Source organism: Drosophila elegans, unplaced genomic scaffold (assembly GCF_018152505.1).
Source record: "Drosophila elegans isolate 14027-0461.03 unplaced genomic scaffold, ASM1815250v1 contig_183, whole genome shotgun sequence".
Lineage (NCBI taxonomy): Eukaryota > Metazoa > Arthropoda > Insecta > Diptera > Drosophilidae > Drosophila > Drosophila elegans.
The window spans coordinates 9,168,061-9,187,653 of record NW_024545550.1 but is presented as its reverse complement, the minus strand read 5'-3'; the positions used below and the strand labels follow the sequence as shown (position 1 = coordinate 9,187,653).

Sequence of the window (19,593 nt, the reverse complement as noted above, 5' to 3'; positions counted from 1 at the left end):
CTGATTGATATCTTCATGGTGGCCAGTTGGTTAGTTGGCCATGTCTTCCGCGCACTTGTTTATGAGCCAGCTCCGATATGCAAATTGCAAGCTTTTTGCTCCAGCACCTGTCTTCGCATCTGCCTCGAAGGCGTTTGTCTGAGTTATGTGCCGACAGTGGATGCCAGTGGATGCCAGTGGATGACCCCCCTCATTTTCATTTTCCCTTGGTCAAGGTGGCAGTCGGACCTCAACCTGGTCTATAAACATCATTTGTCAAATGGCATCCGAGAGATACGATTTCTATCCCCAGGATAGATTGAGAGTTTTTCGGTTCCATTGTTTCACGCTTCATCAAGATTATTCATCGTAGTCGGATTGGTCATGTCTAGGTGTGATGTGATCGCCATCACTCATTTGTAACTGCCAAGCCTCGGACAGATACATTTTCGTTTGTCATCTGTATGAGCTGCCATTAAAATTCGAACATGTCTTGCTCCATGTTCAGTTCAAACTTTAATTGCATATGCTAATTTTGATGAGGTTTTCCATTTCGAAGCAAGGTCAATTTATGCGTTAAGGTTTTGGGTCGAAATAAGTGCTTACTCATTATTTGTTTACAGCAAATGGCAAAAGATTTTTCATTTATGCTTTTTTATCTGGTTTATTTTTAGAGCCCGCCTTGTGAGCTGCAATTGTTTGTAAATTGTATAAAATGCCACACAGCCGAATAGTAGGCTATAAAAATTGAAGAAAACTCAATAGCTTCCACATTAGGCATATGCAACTCTTAAATGCGCTCTTCCTAATAAAAACTAAAATATATAAAACAATAAATGCTAAAAATAAAAGCTATAGTACTAACTAAAAAAATGTTTACAATGTCTAAAATCTTGTTACTAATTTCCAATAAATTAAAGACCACACTTTTATTAAAGTAGAGAAAAACTTAAAAGTAAATAAGGACTGTGGGCATCAAGTTAATATTTTAAAACAAAACGATACCTAAACTACAAAGAAAATAATTTTGTCTTGGGAAAAAATATGAAATATAATATCTCATTGAGCTCATCAAAAAAAGTCCCATCAATCGGCATTGAAACCTAAAACTTATATTATGTCAAATTTAATAAATATAAAATTTAAGTCCTTTAAAAAAAAAAACAAAAATTGGGGATTGATAGCTAGGTTTAAAAAAGTGTTCTTTTAGCTTTGGGGTCTTTAAAGCCAAGCTCAAACGCAAAACACTGCGAAATACTTTTTTTTATGGAAAAACTTGGTCTAAATAAAAATAAATAAATAAAAACACATATTTTATGTATGGCTTGATGTAACCTTCAGCTTTTGATTACTTTTTCGAAAATGTTTTCCCATAATGAGATGCTTTGGCACTAACAAATATTAATTATAAATATGTTTTTGGCCCATATTAGTCAACAGTCGTTTGATTGATTTGCCATTTGAATAATCCACGAAACTGGGCGAATAAATAGCAATAAAACAAAGCGCCAAAATGCGGGAAATCAAGCGCAAATTGTGGCGATGCGGGGAGCTACATAAAAATGGCTCGCCAAATTTATGCAGAAATGTGAGACACTAGACACAACAAGCGCACAACATTGTGTTGTTTTTGGCCCGATGAGCAAATCGCATTAAAGACAGGTCGGACACTCCTCCCACGACTCCAAATGCATCATGGGTTTTTGGGCTTTGGGCTCTGGTGTCTTTGCCTCAAATCCACCTAAAAGTTGGACAGCAACTGCGACGGTTATTAATAGACTGCAGCTAAAAAGTTGAAATGGTTTAGATGTCTTAGATGATTTTTTTTTTTTTGCAGAGTGGGCCTGACATTTTGCATTTGTGAATTCCATTAGTTAGAAATTATGGCCGCCAGCGGGGCTAATTGATTCACATTGAGATGTGCGTAGTGCGACTGCCATTGCGATTGCAACTGTCTTGGGGTTCCGGCTGGCAGATCTTTCCTAAAGGTCAACGTGTCGCAGCTCTGAATTATGACCTCGTTGGCAATGCGGCTACATTATGTTTATGTTGCTACATTAATGAGTTTCCACTTCTGTAGCAGGCGCGTCAAATTCCGCTCGCCAAAGACACACTAGGAAAATTGGGAACAGGATCATTCTTTAAAAAAGGAAAGAACAAAAACGTTTATTGGTAATAGCAAAAAATTAAAGAAAATTTAAAATAATAAAATAAACAAAATAAAACAATGCAATCAAGTAGTTAAACACATTTTTTTTTGGATACAGAACATTTATATTGGTGTTAATTCCTTTCTGATTTTACTATTTATTGTGAAAGCATAACTTAAAGAAATATTTAATTTAGAAACACTTTGTGAACATCATTGAAATTTAGAATAAATATAATTTCTAAATGATCTAACGAAATTAAATAAATATTTTTAATAATCGATGACAACATATATAATTTGGGAAACAAGTTATTAAAGAAAGAATAGATTGTGTAATTTGTGTAAACGTACAAATTCGAAATATTTAATTTCATTCAATCGATGGCAAGTCATTTTTATTATGAAAAATTTCTTTTACAAATTCAAATGGCCTTTTAAAAATAATAGATTAAGTCTACATAAGTAAATGTAAGAATTATAAAGAATTTTTTCATGCAACGTTGGCTAAACAGTTTGTAATAAATTAAACTCAAATTTTACGTTTTGAAATTTATTTTTATTTTTTATTTCTAAAATATTTTCTCCCAGTGCACTCTTGCAGTAGTACTTGATTCAGCGGGATTTAATCCAACTCACCGACCGGGGAGCCACAAAGAATCAATTTATTAACACGTTGCCCGAGAGCCTGGCCATTTTGGCAAGTGGAACTGGAAATTGTAACTGGGCGGGCCAAGGCAAATGCCAAAATGCAACTTCTGCCGCAACCTCGGCTGCTGTGGCAAAATTGCGAAATTGCTGGAAATTATTATTGAATTCTTTTTGCCTTGCCGTTTTGTTCAGTAATGCCATAAATGTTAGCCGCTTCCCAAAGCGGCCCGAGGTGCCCACCCACTGTAACAGAGTCACTTTTCAGTTGCACAGTTTGGAATTTGCATCGAGCAGTCAGCCGTTACCATTTCTGCACCTTTCGCCTGCCGCAGTGCCAAATTGTGACAAATTTTATTAGCCGGCTGCACCTTTCGGGCAGAACCCACGCGATTCACATATGCTTATGGATGCTATCTGCATTGTAAACATGACAGTTTACTAGCTCCACACTTCTAATGGCCATTTGAATTGCAAATCTGCGGTTCAATAAACCCCAGAAAACCAAGAAACTCGACCTGCTACTTTCTACTGACCTCAAAAAAGTCATCTCATCTGGCAAAGTTATGCAACTGTGTCTAGAAGAAATGCCTTACTAACTGGCTTCTCCTACCAAGTGCTATAAAAAGCGCAGAATCTTTTGTGCGCGCTTAGTATTAGCATAAATCATGTTCGCATTGGTAAGAAGTCGGGAGCTCATGAATAGCCAAAATTAAGTGAGTCTACTTTTTTTTTTCTTTTTTGTTACTTCCAGATATTGATGTTGACTTGCTGGCAACTGTGGAGTTGGCCCGCTGAGAGTGCTGCCATTAGTGAACCGGTGCCAATCCTCAAATCGGTGGCCGAACAACTCAGTTCTGGCTCCTATTTGTTTTCGTTCGAGGCTGCCGATGGCACTTATCGCGAGGAGCTTGGCCTAGTAAAGTCCAATCCAATGGCAGCCGATCAAGATGACGACCTGGAGGTGTCCGGCATCTATGGCTATATCGATGACAGGGGCCTGAAGCTTGAAGTCAGCTATACGGCGGACAGGAATGGCTTTTTGCCCCATGTTAGGTACGTTGCAAAGGGGGAGCCGTCTATAAATAAACCGAAGTAGAGCCATTATCTTTGATGGCCACATATTCTTGCAAATGTTAGCCACACAATTACCAAAGCCAAGCGCCGATCCAGGCGAGAATTCCCATCTGTGCGGCAAAAGGAGCGGCACACTTTTAAAAATGATATTAAGAACTGGTTTCAAATCGATTTTTTGTAGATGTTTTACAAAGTATCTTTAAAGTATTGTTAATACCTTAGCTTTAATATTTGCAGAGGTTTCATGACATACTGTTTTTAATAAAGATCAGGAGAAAAAATATGCATAGCTTAAGGTAAATAAAGAATTTTAAACAAACTAATTTTAAAAAGTAAATTTTAATAATATTATAACATGAATAAATTTAATACAACTCTTCAAATTATTTAAGGGAGAAACATATATTTGATTTTCTCAACTTAAAAAAAAAGTAACTTTTACATGATGATAATAAAGCAACAGACCTTATCTTAACAAAATATCTCTTCAATGCAAATCATGGCAGTTTACTTAAACTTTGTAAAGAATATTGTTTTTTGTTACGATAAAAATATTGATTATTTCAAGTTTCTAGTTGTTTATCTACTTAATCATATCAATTTTAAAATACTAAAAACTTTTAACTTTGTAAATACTTAAATCATTAAGCTTAGAAGACCAGGACAATGAATTTTCAGACTTTGAGTTCTTATTTGTGGCTTAAAGCAAAAATAATTTTTAATAAAATTAAAATATTTTTTTTTGTGCCTGGTCCAGCAGCTGAATTTGAAATCGCTTGCTCATCGCTGGGATATTTAATTTGCGGCCGATTTGCGAAATTAGTTAAGCTGTCAAAATTATAAATTGTGGCAGCACCGCAGATTGCCCTTTGAGCCAGCCAGGCAAAATGTCGTTCGGTGCAGAGAAATGAATTTATGTTTATCACCCCATGAAATGAATAACGAAAATAACACGATCGTTAATAACTGGCCACGGAACTACCGATGATTGAATTAATAGCGCCGCAATGTAAATGAAATTGCTGATGCACCCCATTGAGATTCTGAATCGAGTCATTTGTCAGCCGAAGATGTTCGATCGATAGTTATAGATGGGAATAGATAGATAGATGGATAGATATTTAGATGCCCTGGGCTAGGGGCTACACCCCTAGTATAAATTGCATCAAAGCTGACATTTTACATATTTCTGGGATTGGTATGGGTTACGAGTGTTGTGGTGCAAGGTGTGAGCTGCGACTGATTAATCGCGACACCTGGCGAGTGGGTGAAGTCGATGCCGTGCAAGTTATGCTGTTGCAGAGGCTGTTAATGTGGCCGCCGATCGGTGTCATCAATCGCCGGCGTCAACGCCTCGGGATCTGACTCAGATCTTTCATGATACTGGCATATACCGATACCACCAGCATAGTGACACATTTTTGAATTCCCAGCTCCGATACTGATACTGACCCATCCAAAGACCTTGACATTTAGAGCCCAGACGCATTTTAAAGTTTGCGGACGTAGCGTCCACATAAAACGGGATGCAAACATGTTTGGCATGTTTAAGCGAAAGAGCCGAAAGAGCTGGATGTGGATGTGGTCGAAATTTCGATGCAGGAGTGCGCAGCTATAAAAGCCAACTGGCCGATCCACTTTGAGTTCACACGCGCTTTAACTCTCGCTTTCTACGCTCCCAAAAAATAACCGCAAAAATGTTCAAAATCGTAAGTGGATTCAATAAAGGATTAGATGCAGTGAAAGGTCAAAAACATTCGACATTTTGATAAGTATAAGTGAAATTCGATAAAGGATAATAAACAGAGAAACAAAAATATAAGGACGTAAGGATTTACAGAGCATCCTTTGCTTTCTTTTTAAACATTTAATAACACCAGTTTTATATAAAATTATACAATTTTTTTTTATTTATTTATTTTGTTTGAATTTTATCAGGCATAGACTTAAAACTTGTACTTTTTACTAAAATATTTGTCATGTTTAAGATTTAAATTTACTATTTTTGATAGATTATTATTATTTTTTTCTGAGCGACCAGTCTATTACTTGATTTGAAATTGTCTTTTTCATAACTTTTTCAACTTAATATTCAAATGTTAATTTAGGTTTTACTTGAACAACTGCTCAATAAAATAGGTTTAAGATGAATTAGGATACTTTTTCAATGGAATATGTTTTCGAGGATATTGTATTGGGTTTGGTTGTCCCTGATTTTAAGGTCCTAACATTCTGATTTCCAACAGCTTCCTCTTTTCGTCCTGGCCGTGGTGGTCGCCAGTTGTCATGCTCTGCCCGTGGAACCCGAACGCGAGCCAGTGGCCATCCTGAAGTCCGAGACCAACAAGAGAGTGGATGGCAGCTATGATTCCGTGTACGAGGCGGCAGATGGAACCAAGCGCCAAGAGCAGGCTTCTGTGGTGGACGAGGGCACCGACGAGGAGGCTCTGGAGGTGAAGGGCTCCTACAAGTACATCAACGACCTCGGCGAGGAAGTGGAGGTCTTCTACACGGCGGGAAAGAACGGATTCGTCCCCTACGGCTCGATTATCAACCCGGAAATCACAGCCGTGGCCGAGGCAGCCAAGGATCTGCCCAAGCCGGTTAAGGCGCAGAAGCTTGATCATTAGGATGTGTTTTCAAAGGAGATCTCGTAGAACTTAATTCATAAGATTGATTATAAAAAGAGCCAGCGCGTTGTAACTGGGCAATAACCAAAATAAAAGTCAACACCATTGCGATGAAATTATGTAAGAAGCTGGGAGTATTTGTATTTCTCATTTGCATATCTACAAATTTTTTGTTTACTTAGCCGGCGAAGATGGTTTGAAAACACAGGGGAAAAAATTGAGGTTTAAGAAGTTAATTAATTTAAACAAAAATAACAAATATGGATAATCGATATGATGTATATCTCCAAAGTGTTTAGATAAAAAATCAACAGATTTTGAGATTTTTCTTAGTGCAGATTAGAAATATCTCTAAACGATCTTAAATACACTGCAGAAAAATTTACCCTAACCAAGTTTTTAAATTATTTATATAGGCAAATTAAAATGTTTAAAACAAAAGATGACAAATGTTATATGTCAAAACATATTTTGTTGTTATAATTTTTTCCCAGTGCAAAAGGGGAATACCCGGCTCAAAAGACCTTGAAAACAGACAAAAAACTTGGCACAGTATCAAAGTCTGGAACGATGTATGATTTAGCACTCGTTTGGCCACTTTGGGGTACAGTGAGGCCTGGGGCCACAAACGAGACACCTGCTTCAATACATCATTACACGCTTAAACATCGTCCATTAGCATTGATCAAAGACACAAGAAATTAAGACCTAACGAACAGGAAAGAATAATAATGGAATTGGTCATTTAATGAGGCATAAATCATCTCGGGAATTTGCATATTTGATAGCTTGGGATAGCTTGCCGTTCACACGCCATAGGCATGGATCTCACCCTTCTCCAAAAGAATAAGAACTCCCAGGAAGAAAAGGTAGTAGAAAACCAACAGAAATCCACAAGCTCGTCGCATCTTGAAGTTTGTAGTGAGGGCGGAGAGCATTGAGAAGCACATGCCCACCTCCACGAAGATGCAAACCGTCTCTCCGAATTTGCCCTCCGAAACCTTTTAAATAATTACATTTAATATTCCATATGATACTTTCTTTTTCCCCTTTACTTACTTTAACATTACTGGGCGCCTCTACGGACGACTGAAGAACCAGAGGCAGGGCCAAAAACACAAAGGATCCTGAAAGAAAGAACGATTGGATCTTTGTTATAGTATACTAATACTAGACTAAATACCAAACACAGGTGCCGAGAAGGTGGCCGTGAATGCCATGCGAGGCCATCCCTGACGAGCCAGCGATAGATTGGCCACCAAATCGTTGCTGGTCAATGCCCAGCAAACGGCCGTTGCCAGCGAAAATTCCTGGCTCACTTTCGTAATGATGGCCAGTGTAAAGAACATGGCATTCACCTCAGCGGTCAGGCAGAAGATCAGGAAAATGGTGGCCATTAAACCCAGACCAGATGTATACTGTAATTATCATCGATAGGAAAAATACATATTGCTAAATCTATTTAGAAAAGCTGAACTTATTCTTAGATAAGTAAAGTTAGTATCATGGTAATAGTCATAAAGTTAGTTTGTTATTTTTGCCAATATCAAAATGACCAAAATTTAATTCATATTATATGTTTGTTCATAATAATAGAGTTCTCTTTTCTAACACTTGGCAAGATAGTTATTCTTGTGTACTAACTTCCTTCACTTTAAGTATACAGTATAAAGTTACACATTGTTTTATTTAGATGTGCGAAAATCTGTGGAGATATGATCTTAAAATTGGTATCACGACTCACACGGAATGACTTAGATTTAAGAAAAAATGTTCGAGGTAAGGACCAACTGATACCAGTCTGAAGCCTGGATTTCATTTCCGGGGGCACGCCCACTTTGAAGTTCAGAATGATTTTACTTTGGCATTTATTAGAAAACTGGTTTTATGACTACGTGCCTGAAATCAACATTAGAAACACCGATAACTTACCCTGAAGAATTTGGGCGGAGTGTCGGTGCGCGTGACAAAAAATACCAAAATAGAAATGGGCACCGTGATCAAGAGGATTATGAGATAGGTGGCAATGCCCGCAATGGTATATCCGCTAACTGGAGAACTGGAGATCGTGAGGCGGATCATTTTAAAGGCCCCCGATTAACTCACCAATTATGTAGGAGATATAGGTGGGGACCAGAATTATATGCACATTAAAGAGCAACTTGGACCATCCGTAGTTGGGCTTCTCCATGTCCACCACTGGGATAAGAGTGCGAAGCACCATGTCGATGGGCTGCTTGACCACCAGGTAGACCTTCACCAAAACGGTTCCCCTTCGAAAGCGATCCATGTCGAATTCGGCGACTGTGTTCCAAAGTTGCCTAAAAATATCCTGATTTCGATTACCCTGACGAATGGATGTTCGATCGATTTCCTGGCGCTTCAGCGGCAACTGCGTCTGCGGCTTCAGTTCCTCCAGTTGCACTGCCTCAATTAAAGTCACTCGTTTGCTCTCCAATTCTATAGAAGATTAAAATAAATGATTAAGATCGAATGCTGTATACGAGTGCCCTAATTATTAGATACGCGATACGGAGCAAGCCTATTTCAAACTACTAAAAGCATAGCTCTTTATTACTCTCTCAAGAATATGAACTCCGTTTTTCAAATATGGATAAAAACAATTTTATAAAACATAGGTTCGATTTGGAAATTTTTTTGTGAGACAGACGGATAGATAGAAAAACAAACAAAAGCTAAATTTGGACTTGGCTATTGACCCTAATCAAGAAGAAAGTATTTATATCAACAATGAATATTTACAGGGTCGGAAACGGTTCTACATTGCATTACCTTTTAAACTACGACTAATGGGTATAGAAAGGGAATATCTTGTTATTTGTTATTTTTGTTACACACTTCGAATGCGGGCCGTCAGGAGATGCTGATCGATAATGGCCACCACAACGAATCCCAAAAATATGAATGCACTGGGCAAGGCTACCACCCAACTTATTCCATCAGGACGCTTGTGGATGTAGTCCATGTAGGCAGTGTTCAAGAACAGGAAGCCGAAATCCCTTAGGTAGTAATTGGGTTCTATATTGAATGGCTTGATCAGGATCACCATACCGGCGACAAAGATGTGCAGGAACATGGTCTGCGACATGCACGTAAGGAAGGCATACTTGGAGCTCTGCAGATTCGAGGCAATGGCCGTGAATAAGTCAGGCGATCCATTGGCAATGGCTAGAATCGTAACTCCAGCCGTGCTCTCGTTTAGCCGAAACAAGTCTGTTACAACCTTCAAGGTGGGACAAAAGCTGCAAAAATATCATCCTCTTATCAAGCAAACATTTAGGATTGTAACATATTCATGACTCACTAGTGATGTATGGCCAACTGCATCATCCAGAAGACGTAGATTAGTACTAAAGTCATACCGAGTGCACTCCAGAAGGCATTGAAACTGCTCCGGACGTCCACTTTGCAGTAATGCCAGCTCAAGTAGTTGATCAACTTCATATTAGACAGACAATCTGGATTTGACAACACAAATCGGCATTGATGTGACTCCGATATATCATGGATTGCACTGCAAGTCGCGACTTCCTTCATTTTTTACTTGGTATTTAATAATATTTTATTTTTCCTAACTTATGCGCTGATCGAAAATGCTAGGCTGCCTAATAATTTAATACATTGAGAAAGATACAAAATTCTAAAATTCATTTAAATTTCAGTATTAAACCTAATCTCTTAACTTTACTAAAATGTTCTTTTCATTTACTCCACTTTTAATTTACAAATCAATATAAAGTGCCGGCAAATTTTAGAAAATTAAAAACGTCTTCTAAAGATCAAAAATATTCTAACTAAAGAGTATGATTTAAAAAAAGAGTATTTAATGATCTATTTTAAGTGCTTACGAGTAAGTATTATAGAGGCCAGTTTTTTTGAAAACCATAAAAATGTTTTTCGTTTGGACAAAGCATTGTATGATAAGTTGTTTACGAAATTAAGCAAATGAGTTTTATCATGCCGGATTACTAATCAACGAAATATCTCAATTCGCTTTGTGTTCATTATACCTCTCTCTCGCTTGATTATACCAAAATCGTTAATCTTTTCATATTCTCCAATAAAGTTCTAAGCCATGAGCGTCAGGCCAACAATTTGTGGCCGGTGAGATAATTTCTTGTTGTCAGCTTTCTGCTTAAATTAGCACTAACCATAGCTAAATTTATGATAAGTATTTATATGCAGCACGACGGAATCCGCATTTCACATGCAGCTGCTGTCGCTCCACTTAAATCGAAATAGATGCGGATTGCGGATTGCGGATTTCAGATAGGGAATCGTTTTATTGCTAGCCAGTTAAATTAGATCGCACTCGTTATTTAAATTAAACAATACTTAGGTAGTCTAGAGTCTATGTGAAAGCTTAGGCAGTCTTGGTTTCGACCTTTGCGTCGGCTTCGATGGCGGTTTTGACCTCGGTCTTGACCTCGGTCTCTGGCACGGCATCGAGGACCACCTGGACGGGCACCACCTGGGATTCGGCGGGCACAGGCTCGGATTTCTCCACCATCACCGCTTCCTTGGCCACCACAGCAGCGTCTTCCTTCTTTTCCAACTCCTGAGAGCGGGCCTTGCGGAACTTCAGCTCATCCTCGGCGGAAACCTTGGGCAGATCGGCAGCAGCCCTGGCCAATTCGGTGATCTCCTTGGGAATGATGGTGCCCACGGGCACGAAACCGTTCTTTCCGGCGGTATAGTGAACTTCCACGGTGTTGCCATCGGCATCGATATAGCTATACATGCCGGAGACCTCCAAAGCCTCGTCCTCGGTGCCGGCATTCTCGACCTTGCCCTGCTCCTGGCGCATGGACTGATCAGCGCCCTCGTAGCTGAAGTGGAAGGAGCCATCGGGACTCTTTTCCGTCTCGAATTTCAGTACGGGAATGATCTGCTTAACGATCTTCTCGGTGGTGCTATCCACCTGGCCAATACTGGCGGCCAGACAACCACTGGCCAAAGCCAACAAACAAATGGCAATCTTGAACATCTTAATGGTTATTTTATTGCGTAAAGAAAGATGGCAAAGAGATGCTTTCTAGGCGGGAACCGACGGACGACTTGGCTTACCACATCTGCCACATCCACTTTATATACCGGCGTTTAATGTGCGCAGCAGCCGCGAATTAGCATCTTTTGGGACTCCATTACGCCATAACCGAAAAATACAAAAATATACCCAAAACAAAACGAAACGAGAAGAAAAGAAAAAAATAAAAAAAAAACACCAAAGAAATTCTATGGAAGCGAGCAGAATGTGTTTTAATAAAACACTCACAGCCCAGAGACAAGATTTGCATATTTTATGATTCAGCGACTTGTTTTAAAGAGAGGTCAAGCGATGAAGCCAACGATGAGGCACTGTAATGAGATCGATTTTGGCCTGGTTAACCGAATATTTCAGTAATCGCAGAAATTCCCGTCCAGACAGGTTGATCATCATTGTGATCGTGGAACACGTCATAAACTTGTTTCGCATTCGATGGAAGCCAACATCCATCACTTGAAGTGCCCAAATAGCTAGCAACTGATTGATTGCCAATGTTTAGGAAACTGCACTCGATTAGCATAGTGTTCCACACGCTTCGCCACACAAAGGGGCATAAATTAAGATATAGTACTTTGGATGTGCGCCCAAAACGAGTCTATATCGGATTCGAATCGCACGCGATCCATCAGTCATCAGTCATCACACGGGAAACTACTTGTGTGGGGAAAAAAACAGCCTCATCTATAAGTGACTAAGTTGCAAATTGTATGTCAAATGTGAAAAATGCACTGAGCCAGCTGAAAACAACTCTTCCTCTCAGCCAGCGGCAATTTCGCGAAAAGCAGCGCGAAGGCCAAAGCAAAACGCGGGCAACCGCGAAATTGGCCAAGTAACATGGAAAACGTACGAAAGGGAAAACCAACGGGTTGCGGCGGGAGTTGGCCTAGCCAAAAAAAAGGAAAACCAGAAGAGGAAGAAAACTTCAGCAAATAGAAGTTTATATACTCTAAATAAAATTATGGTATTATATACTACAATGTTTAAAAACAATAACGTTTTGTTAATTGTTTTATATCAGTTTTATACTATTGTCTTTTGATTTTTATAATATATCAGTTAGCGTAAGAATAAACGGACAAACGAACATACGGACAAACGGTCAACGACAAAGCTAGATTCCTTCAAAAATACATATATTTAAAAATGTCTTAAATTTCTCCTTTTGACTGAAAATATAATACTCCCAGCAAGGGTATCAAAAATATCGGGCGATGTTCATCATGTTCGTGATCATCTCCGCTGCAGCGTTGGCTGGATTTTGGCAGCAGTTATTGCTGTAATTTTTATGAATTGCAACTGACATTTCCTACACGCTGGAAAAGTTTAAAGTTTAAGCCCCAAGTGAAAAATGGTCTTAGCCGGCCGGCAAAAGTTGGCAATTGGGTAACTGGTGCAGGAGGGAGTGGTCGTGTTACCTGGCCAGCGACCTGGTCAGCGAAATTGGCCCAAAAAGGGCAAACCGATGTGGAAGTGTAAACAAAGACAGATTATGCTCTTTAACGATGCATTGAAATGGACAACTTGGCTACGCCCCATCCCGCGGCTAATTCAAATGTCAGCGGGCACAGGGAGATTTAGATTCCATCGCAGGCCATTCATTGGCAGGCCGATGTGGCCAAATGGCCAATTCATCAAATCGAAAACCAATTGCAACATTTGTAATCTTTTAATTAATATTTGACTTAACGAATTATTGCAGCCAGCCGAGCATCCAGCGGGGGCACTAATCAAATGAAGTTCGCATTGCTAATTCACATAAATTACATCGCCGGAGAACTGTGAGCTGTAAGCTGTAAGCCGCATACGCGGCGTATGCGCAACGCCCATTTGCATTTGAAACTCGTTGCGCATACGCTACGTGGTGCAGCTCTTCCGATTCTCTGGCTGTCAGGCCAGCCAGCAAACACTGTTTGTTTCGAGGCCCGCTCCCCCAGCTCCCCCAGCTGCCCTTCGGCTCACCAATTGTGATGCTGCTGCACTGCATCTGGTTGCGGATGCTGGCGCTGCTTCTGCCGCTGCTCTGCTTCGAGCTGCAGTGCATGCGATTTCGGTATAAAAACGTTTGTGGTAACTGCAGCCAAGTCAAAGCACTTTTGACGAGCCTTCCAGCGCAGTACCCGCTATCAAGTCGCGAATCCGAAGTGAGTTTCAGTTCTAGTTGCAGTGGTGGTGAATCCTTCGAGCAAGGATCACAAGACACAAAGCTACAAAGTAAAAGAAAACAAAAATAAAACTAAGAACCTAAGTGGAGCTAGATCAGTTCAAAGGATATATTTAAAAACCTATGCTTAGGATGACTTTTTGGAAAAGAATCCAAAAAAATCTATACCATTAAAACGGAAAATACTTTGGTATACTTTTTGGAAAAGGATACATACAAAAATCTATACCATAAAGGCTTAAATTACTTTGTATAACATTTTGGAGAGACCTTTATCCTCCCATATGAATGTTTTTCCCACGACCTTCATCATCATAACCATCATCATGTCGCAGAACTTTCAAATCGCAAAAAGCCAATCGGAGTATATCAGATGCTAATTGCCAAGCAACGAGTTTGACATTCAAAGACAACGCCGGCGGCAACTCAATCGGGCAACACAAAAAACTGAAAATTGATCACCGCACCTCATCTTACTTATGACTCTATTTAACCTGCATAACTAACCCGTCGCCGGTCCCCTGTCCTCTTTCTCGCCCACTAAAGGTCATGACGATCACCCACGCCTCCTTCGCAGCCGTCGTTTTGGCCCTCTGCTGCCTGAGTTTGGTCCATGGCCAGCCACAGCGAGGACTTCCCCCGCCCCGCGGCAACTCCTTCGATGCGAATGCCGTCATACTCAAGCAGAACTTCGACCTCAATCCCGATGGCTCATATCAGTACAAGTAAGTATGAGATTACATTTTGTAGACAACTGACTGATCCTTAGCCTTATCATCAATTTGATTAAATCCTTCGCTTTTATACACCATGAGTACTACTATGTACAATATTTCTGAACATTTACAGTTCACCCCTACCCATTAATTTCAATACCAATAAAACGCGTTGTTTTCAAAATGCTGACACTAAAGTTTCAAACTTTCTAAATTTTTGTTAAAGGTTCACAGTTGAACCCATAATATATTAGTTACTAAATGACAAAATTCTAGAAGACATATATTTTTAAATGTTTAGTGTTATATTACTTGAGAACGATTCGACGCTTTTAAACACCAGTGCTTAACGTGAATTTCTTAATAATTAAAAAAATTGTAAATTTCGTACAGTTCTATTAACAAAAAAATTACTAAGTTTACTTTATAAGTAAAACAAGATACTTTTTCAGGTGACTAATAATTTAGAAAGCATTTTGGTAACCCAAGTGTTTTCTACATTTCGAAATGTGGCTTATTTCTGATCCAGAACTATTTCAATTTCTTTCGAAACGTTTCAGCTACGAGACGAGCAATGGAATCCGAGCGGATGAGGCTGGCTACTTGAAAAACCCGGGCAGTCAGTTGGAGGCTCAGGTAAGCCTGCTTTTGGGCGTGGTCTTGCAAACTTTGTAGCATAGTTTGAGGCACAACTAAATGTTTTTCAACTATTTTGTAGGTAATGCAGGGATCTTACTCGTACACCGGACCCGATGGCGTGGTCTACACCATCACCTACATTGCTGATGAGAACGGATACCGTGCCGAGGGTGCTCACATACCCACTCCGCCTCCAGTTCGTGCCGCCGCCGCTCCCGGAAGATTCTTCAAGTAATCCCCAGCGTATTAGATTCGTGTTCCAATTCTTCATCGTTATGCCCAAGTTGAAAATCGTTACGTTGTGGGTCAGTTAAGCTGACCAAAAGTGAACCAGATACAAACAAGAGAGATCCATCATCCTTTCCCACCCACAACCATTTCCATTTCACCCTCCTCTCCCCAAAAAATTTTCTCATCTTCGTGCTTCATCTGTGAATTTCTACAGCCAATCCAGTTTTCAATCTACGTTCAACAATCTACATTCTACTTAGTGCCTAACGAACTGTGTGTGAGATAAACATTTGTAAGATATGTAAATTCGATTGTTAAATGTCGTACGGCAACGCAAGCTCAGCAATAAAACGAAAATTGCACAAAAATCAATCCAATGCGTTGTGATTTAAGCCTTTTTAGGAGAAGGACTTGAGCATGGTAATATACGACATGGCTGTGCGGACAATCTGAAATGGAAAACAAGACGATTAGTGTTTAAAATTTAACAAGATTTTTTTATATTCTTAGATAATATTCACCTGAGAACTATATGCGAATTTCTATGTTCAAGATTTTCAAATATTTAGTTATTATTCGCCCGAGAATAAAAAGAGAATTTCTATGTTAAAATTGGTAAATATTCATATGGAAAGTTAAGTAAGTTAAGTATTTAAAAATAACTATTTAGAATGGCTATGTTACATACAAATTTTTGTTTGATACAGAATAATTATTGTTTTTGACTTTTTTTTTGTTTGCTTAGAAATAACCATTCTTCGTGAAGAGTATAATAAATCATTATTTTATGATTAAAAATAAAAAACGTATAATGATAACGTTCCCTGATTTTTAGACCTTTTTTCCCCATTACTAAGTCAGTATCCGAAGCATATATTATTTAGTTTGTTTGCTTTAGATAAAGCCCCTTAAATCTTTTGATTTTAAATTTTTTAAGGTAACTAAGAACATAGCTGAATTAAAAGCTATTGGAAATTTCACACTCACCGATGAGAATGCCTCCATATTGGCCTCGAAAAAGTAGCCGGTGATGCGAAATCCATGATGTGCCCGCATCATGCTGATCAGCAGGGATCGGCAGATAGAGGTCGAGGCTCCACCAGATCCCAAACTTTCGTGCCAGGGACTGTCGTAGATGGCAAACTCAAAGTTGGCACTCTCGGTCTTCAAATTTTCGCCACAATAGCAATAGATGTAGGCCTGTATAATAATGGTGGCTATGAAAGAGGCGTAGTACACTCCTTCTGTTTGGGCAAAGGTTATGGAAAATAGGTAGCCCAGCATGCAAAGTTGCAGTGAAGAGATGAAAAATTGGGCGCAAATGATGGGTTGATAGCATAGATTTAAGTCGGTGCACATATCCAAACTCGTTTGATACAAGGCAAAGATCTTATTAAGAGTGTCCTGTGATTCCTTGAGATTTTTGCCTTTAAATCTTATGACCTTGTACTGTGCGATCTTGAAGAAGGCGCACAGATTGCTGGTAAAAGAGCAGAATATGGTATCCAAACTGACGGCAGGTAAAACCACACCAGTCGAGGCAAAGGCACTCCAAATAAAGCTCAAAACATAGTTGCGCCTGATGTGGATGTCCCAGGGAAAACTAAAGACGTTATATTTGAAAAGAGGATTGTTATAATATATATTGTAATACCCACAGACAGGGAAAAGGCAGCTCTGGTTCAGCATGTCCTGTCAGCCAATAACTGAGACCCATTCTCACAAAGGGCAGCACACTATTCAGTAGCCAGGCCAGAAAAAAACAGGTCCTGAACAAAGTGCACATACGTTGATCCTGTTTGTTAGCTGCATTTAGAATCTCAGCATACTCCTCGCCCTGTTCCGATTCTTTAATAGATCAAAAAAACTCATAAAAATATCATAACGTTATAAATAAAACCCAGCTCACCATTTGACATCAGCAAACGAAACTTGTCAATCAATCGCTTGAAATCCCTTCGCAAGTAGAGTATCATGCTGAACTTGAAGAGTCCCAGAATGGTAATCAATAGAGCCACCATGGCATCCGCCAGCAGCATCACGTGCTTCCAATTGTGCAGCACAGCAGCCAGAATGAAGGGAAAAATGGTAGCTATGCCAAATACATTCAAGGCTCTATAGGGTCGCCTCCACATCTCACGGTTTTCACTGAACAAATCAAATCCAAGCCAGGCGATGGTGCTCTTCTGCACTTCCAGGAAACTATCCATGTTGATAAGTGTTAATTCGGTCTCACACTAAGGAAAGTCTGATAGAGTCAGGGGTTTTAAACCTTTCCACTGAGCAAAGTATATGGTTAACTAAAGAGAAAAAGTTGTAAGGAAAGCTCCATACCCTTTTAAAGTTACTTAGATTACTTAGCAATATTTTAAGCCTTACGTATTATTGTGAAGGTAATAACCTTAATCTAAAATCAATTTATTTCAATTTTTTTGTAATTTAGTTAAGGGGTTTTTTTTTTGATGAGATGATAAATTTTGTATAAATGTAGGTATAATGTATAGATTGGTAGCACAAAATGTACATTGTTTTCCAATCCTATATGATTATTAATAATGAAATATTTTTCCAACACAGACAAATTATTTATATATCGCTCAGAAATAATTAATATTTTGTGGCCGTATAATTAGGCCTTAAAATATTACGGAACTATGACAAGATTATATTCTAATATATTCTAGTAAGTTAAACCAGGTAGCAAAAAAATGGCAGCAAAAATAAAACATTAATGTGGCTAAGAAAATATTATCTAAATAATATTATCTAAATAACAGTTGTAAGTTTTTGATTTTGTAGTTAAAAACATAAATTAAGAATATTTTTGGTAGCTGTTTAAAGTATCCAAGTTGTAAGTGGTAACCAAATCCTTGGAAGGGTTAATGAACCCTTTGATATGGAATAATAACAGACCCATAAACATCACCTCCGTTTGACACCTTCCCAGGCATTCCAAATGAGAATCAAATTTTAATGCTTCAATGTTCTTTATTCACGCCTCGACATCCGTGGGTGTCCTTCTGACGTGTGGCAAGTGGTGGGTTTGGCCGGAGGCGTGGTCGGGATGACAGTTCCGTCCTATCGGCCGTACCAGCCGCCACCGCCGTGGCGACCCCAACCGCCGCCGCCCCATCCGCCATGTCCGCCCCATCCTCCATGATGACCGCCACCCCATCCGCCATGGCGACCGCCACCCCATCCGCCACCCCATCCGCCGCCGCGTCCGCCCCATCCCCACTGGCGGGCCTCGCGGGCTCCATCGTTGGCATGGTTGGCTCCCTGATCCGCGACGTCCAGGAGTCCGATCACCCGGTCATCCTCGTTGGTGGCATCATCCAGGGCGTAGGCATAGGCCAGGCACAGGATGCCAATGAAGGCCAGGATTGTAAGACGCATCTTTCCGTTCCGATGCGATTCGATTTGATTCGATTGATTGCTGGTGAAGACCTGAGTGCAACTGATGACTTGTGGACTCGACTGCGGGCCTTATATTGCAAGATCTCGTCGGCCGGCGTTCCTGTTCTCACACGCATCAATACAATCTCCACACATCCCCTCATATGTCACCACCTCTCTGGCCATATATCCATACTATACAATATACCTAGTACATAGTATATACCTAAACGAGAGGTGCGATTGTTTAGGGGCTTTTTTGACCGGGTTCTGTTTTGCATCGTTATATTTCACCACACAATTATTACACTCATTGTTATTCTGCTTGACTTTTTTTGGTCATTTTTTTGGCTGTCATTACTGAATCATTTCAAATTTAAATGTCTCATTTGCGAAAGTTGTCGGGATGCTGCTCCTAAGTGGTTCCATGCATACATAGATCATTCGATTAGGGTTTGCAGGCTGTCAACAATTGGGACCTGTTTCATTTTAATGGGTTTTTACTTAACCGCATTTGGATAATAAACGTCAATTCCATGGTTCAATAAAACAATTTTTAGTCAACCAAACGAAATTTAGTCTTTAGAAAGTTTCCACTTGAAAACTAAACTTGCAACTAATTGCAGGTTGAGTAAGTCTACTTAATGCTAACAAATCTTATCTAGCACATCATTGAGAAAGACCCCATATGACACATTGGCAAATGACAAGCTTAGTTAAGCCTATTACCGTGTAATTAAATCTTGAAATTATTAAACTGTCAGGGCCAGTAGTAAAATGTAGTAGTAACTAAACACCTCATTTAAAACGTTCTTATTTTGAATAATCTTATACACACTTTAAGAGTAGCTTGTTGAATTATCATATTTACTCACAAGGATTCATATGGAAATGATCTT

The 19,593-nt window shown here is 39.4% G+C and overlaps 7 protein-coding genes across 9 annotated transcripts; 3 read left to right on the top strand and 4 right to left on the bottom strand.

Moving 5' to 3' along the window:
• The first annotated feature begins 3,306 nt into the window (after positions 1 to 3,306).
• Positions 3,307 to 4,110, top strand: LOC108144124 (larval cuticle protein 1). Its single transcript, XM_041707493.1, has one exon. It carries the CDS (start codon positions 3,537 to 3,539, stop codon positions 3,873 to 3,875), a length of 339 nt encoding a protein of 112 aa, XP_041563427.1. The 5' UTR covers positions 3,307 to 3,536; the 3' UTR covers positions 3,876 to 4,110.
• A 1,368-nt stretch (positions 4,111 to 5,478) lies between these two features.
• On the top strand, positions 5,479 to 6,599 carry LOC108144167 (flexible cuticle protein 12). Its single transcript, XM_017268826.2, has 2 exons — positions 5,479 to 5,562; positions 6,100 to 6,599. Exons 1-2 carry the CDS (start codon positions 5,551 to 5,553, stop codon positions 6,481 to 6,483), a joined length of 396 nt encoding a protein of 131 aa, XP_017124315.1. The 5' UTR covers positions 5,479 to 5,550; the 3' UTR covers positions 6,484 to 6,599.
• A 610-nt stretch (positions 6,600 to 7,209) lies between these two features.
• On the bottom strand, positions 7,210 to 10,105 carry LOC108144164 (mitochondrial sodium/calcium exchanger protein). 2 transcript variants are annotated; one of them, XM_017268821.2, is made up of 7 exons: positions 9,809 to 10,105; positions 9,343 to 9,746; positions 8,590 to 8,943; positions 8,416 to 8,534; positions 7,667 to 7,901; positions 7,543 to 7,610; positions 7,210 to 7,484 (listed from the first exon to the last, which is right to left on the bottom strand). In XM_017268821.2, exons 1-7 carry the CDS (start codon positions 10,039 to 10,041, stop codon positions 7,290 to 7,292), a joined length of 1,608 nt encoding a protein of 535 aa, XP_017124310.1. In that variant the 5' UTR covers positions 10,042 to 10,105; the 3' UTR covers positions 7,210 to 7,289. The 2 variants fall into 2 exon arrangements, with proteins under 2 accessions (XP_017124310.1, XP_041563304.1); XM_041707370.1 differs by lacking the exon at positions 7,667 to 7,901 and having other exon boundaries at positions 7,394 to 7,484.
• A 655-nt stretch (positions 10,106 to 10,760) lies between these two features.
• LOC108144165 lies at positions 10,761 to 11,561 on the bottom strand. Its single transcript, XM_017268822.2, has one exon. It carries the CDS (start codon positions 11,489 to 11,491, stop codon positions 10,868 to 10,870), a length of 624 nt encoding a protein of 207 aa, XP_017124311.1. The 5' UTR covers positions 11,492 to 11,561; the 3' UTR covers positions 10,761 to 10,867.
• Positions 11,562 to 13,653: 2,092 nt separating this feature from the next.
• LOC108144166 (cuticle protein CP14.6) lies at positions 13,654 to 15,451 on the top strand. The gene is made up of 4 exons (XM_017268823.2): positions 13,654 to 13,692; positions 14,259 to 14,437; positions 14,989 to 15,064; positions 15,147 to 15,451. The coding sequence occupies exons 2-4, from the start codon at positions 14,262 to 14,264 to the stop codon at positions 15,300 to 15,302; spliced, it is 408 nt and encodes a 135-aa protein (XP_017124312.1). The 5' UTR covers positions 13,654 to 13,692; positions 14,259 to 14,261; the 3' UTR covers positions 15,303 to 15,451.
• A 3-nt stretch (positions 15,452 to 15,454) lies between these two features.
• On the bottom strand, positions 15,455 to 18,280 carry LOC108144162 (odorant receptor 47a). Of its 2 annotated transcripts, XM_041707371.1 has the most exons (5): positions 17,208 to 18,280; positions 16,957 to 17,146; positions 16,286 to 16,901; positions 15,820 to 15,840; positions 15,455 to 15,747 (listed from the first exon to the last, which is right to left on the bottom strand). In XM_041707371.1, exons 1-5 carry the CDS (start codon positions 17,506 to 17,508, stop codon positions 15,697 to 15,699), a joined length of 1,179 nt encoding a protein of 392 aa, XP_041563305.1. In that variant the 5' UTR covers positions 17,509 to 18,280; the 3' UTR covers positions 15,455 to 15,696. The 2 variants fall into 2 exon arrangements, with proteins under 2 accessions (XP_041563305.1, XP_017124309.1); XM_017268820.2 differs by lacking the exon at positions 15,820 to 15,840 and having other exon boundaries at positions 15,457 to 15,747.
• LOC108144924 (glycine-rich RNA-binding protein blt801-like) lies at positions 18,267 to 18,770 on the bottom strand. Its single transcript, XM_017270090.2, has one exon. It carries the CDS (start codon positions 18,692 to 18,694, stop codon positions 18,377 to 18,379), a length of 318 nt encoding a protein of 105 aa, XP_017125579.1. The 5' UTR covers positions 18,695 to 18,770; the 3' UTR covers positions 18,267 to 18,376.
• Positions 18,771 to 19,593: the final 823 nt, after the last annotated feature.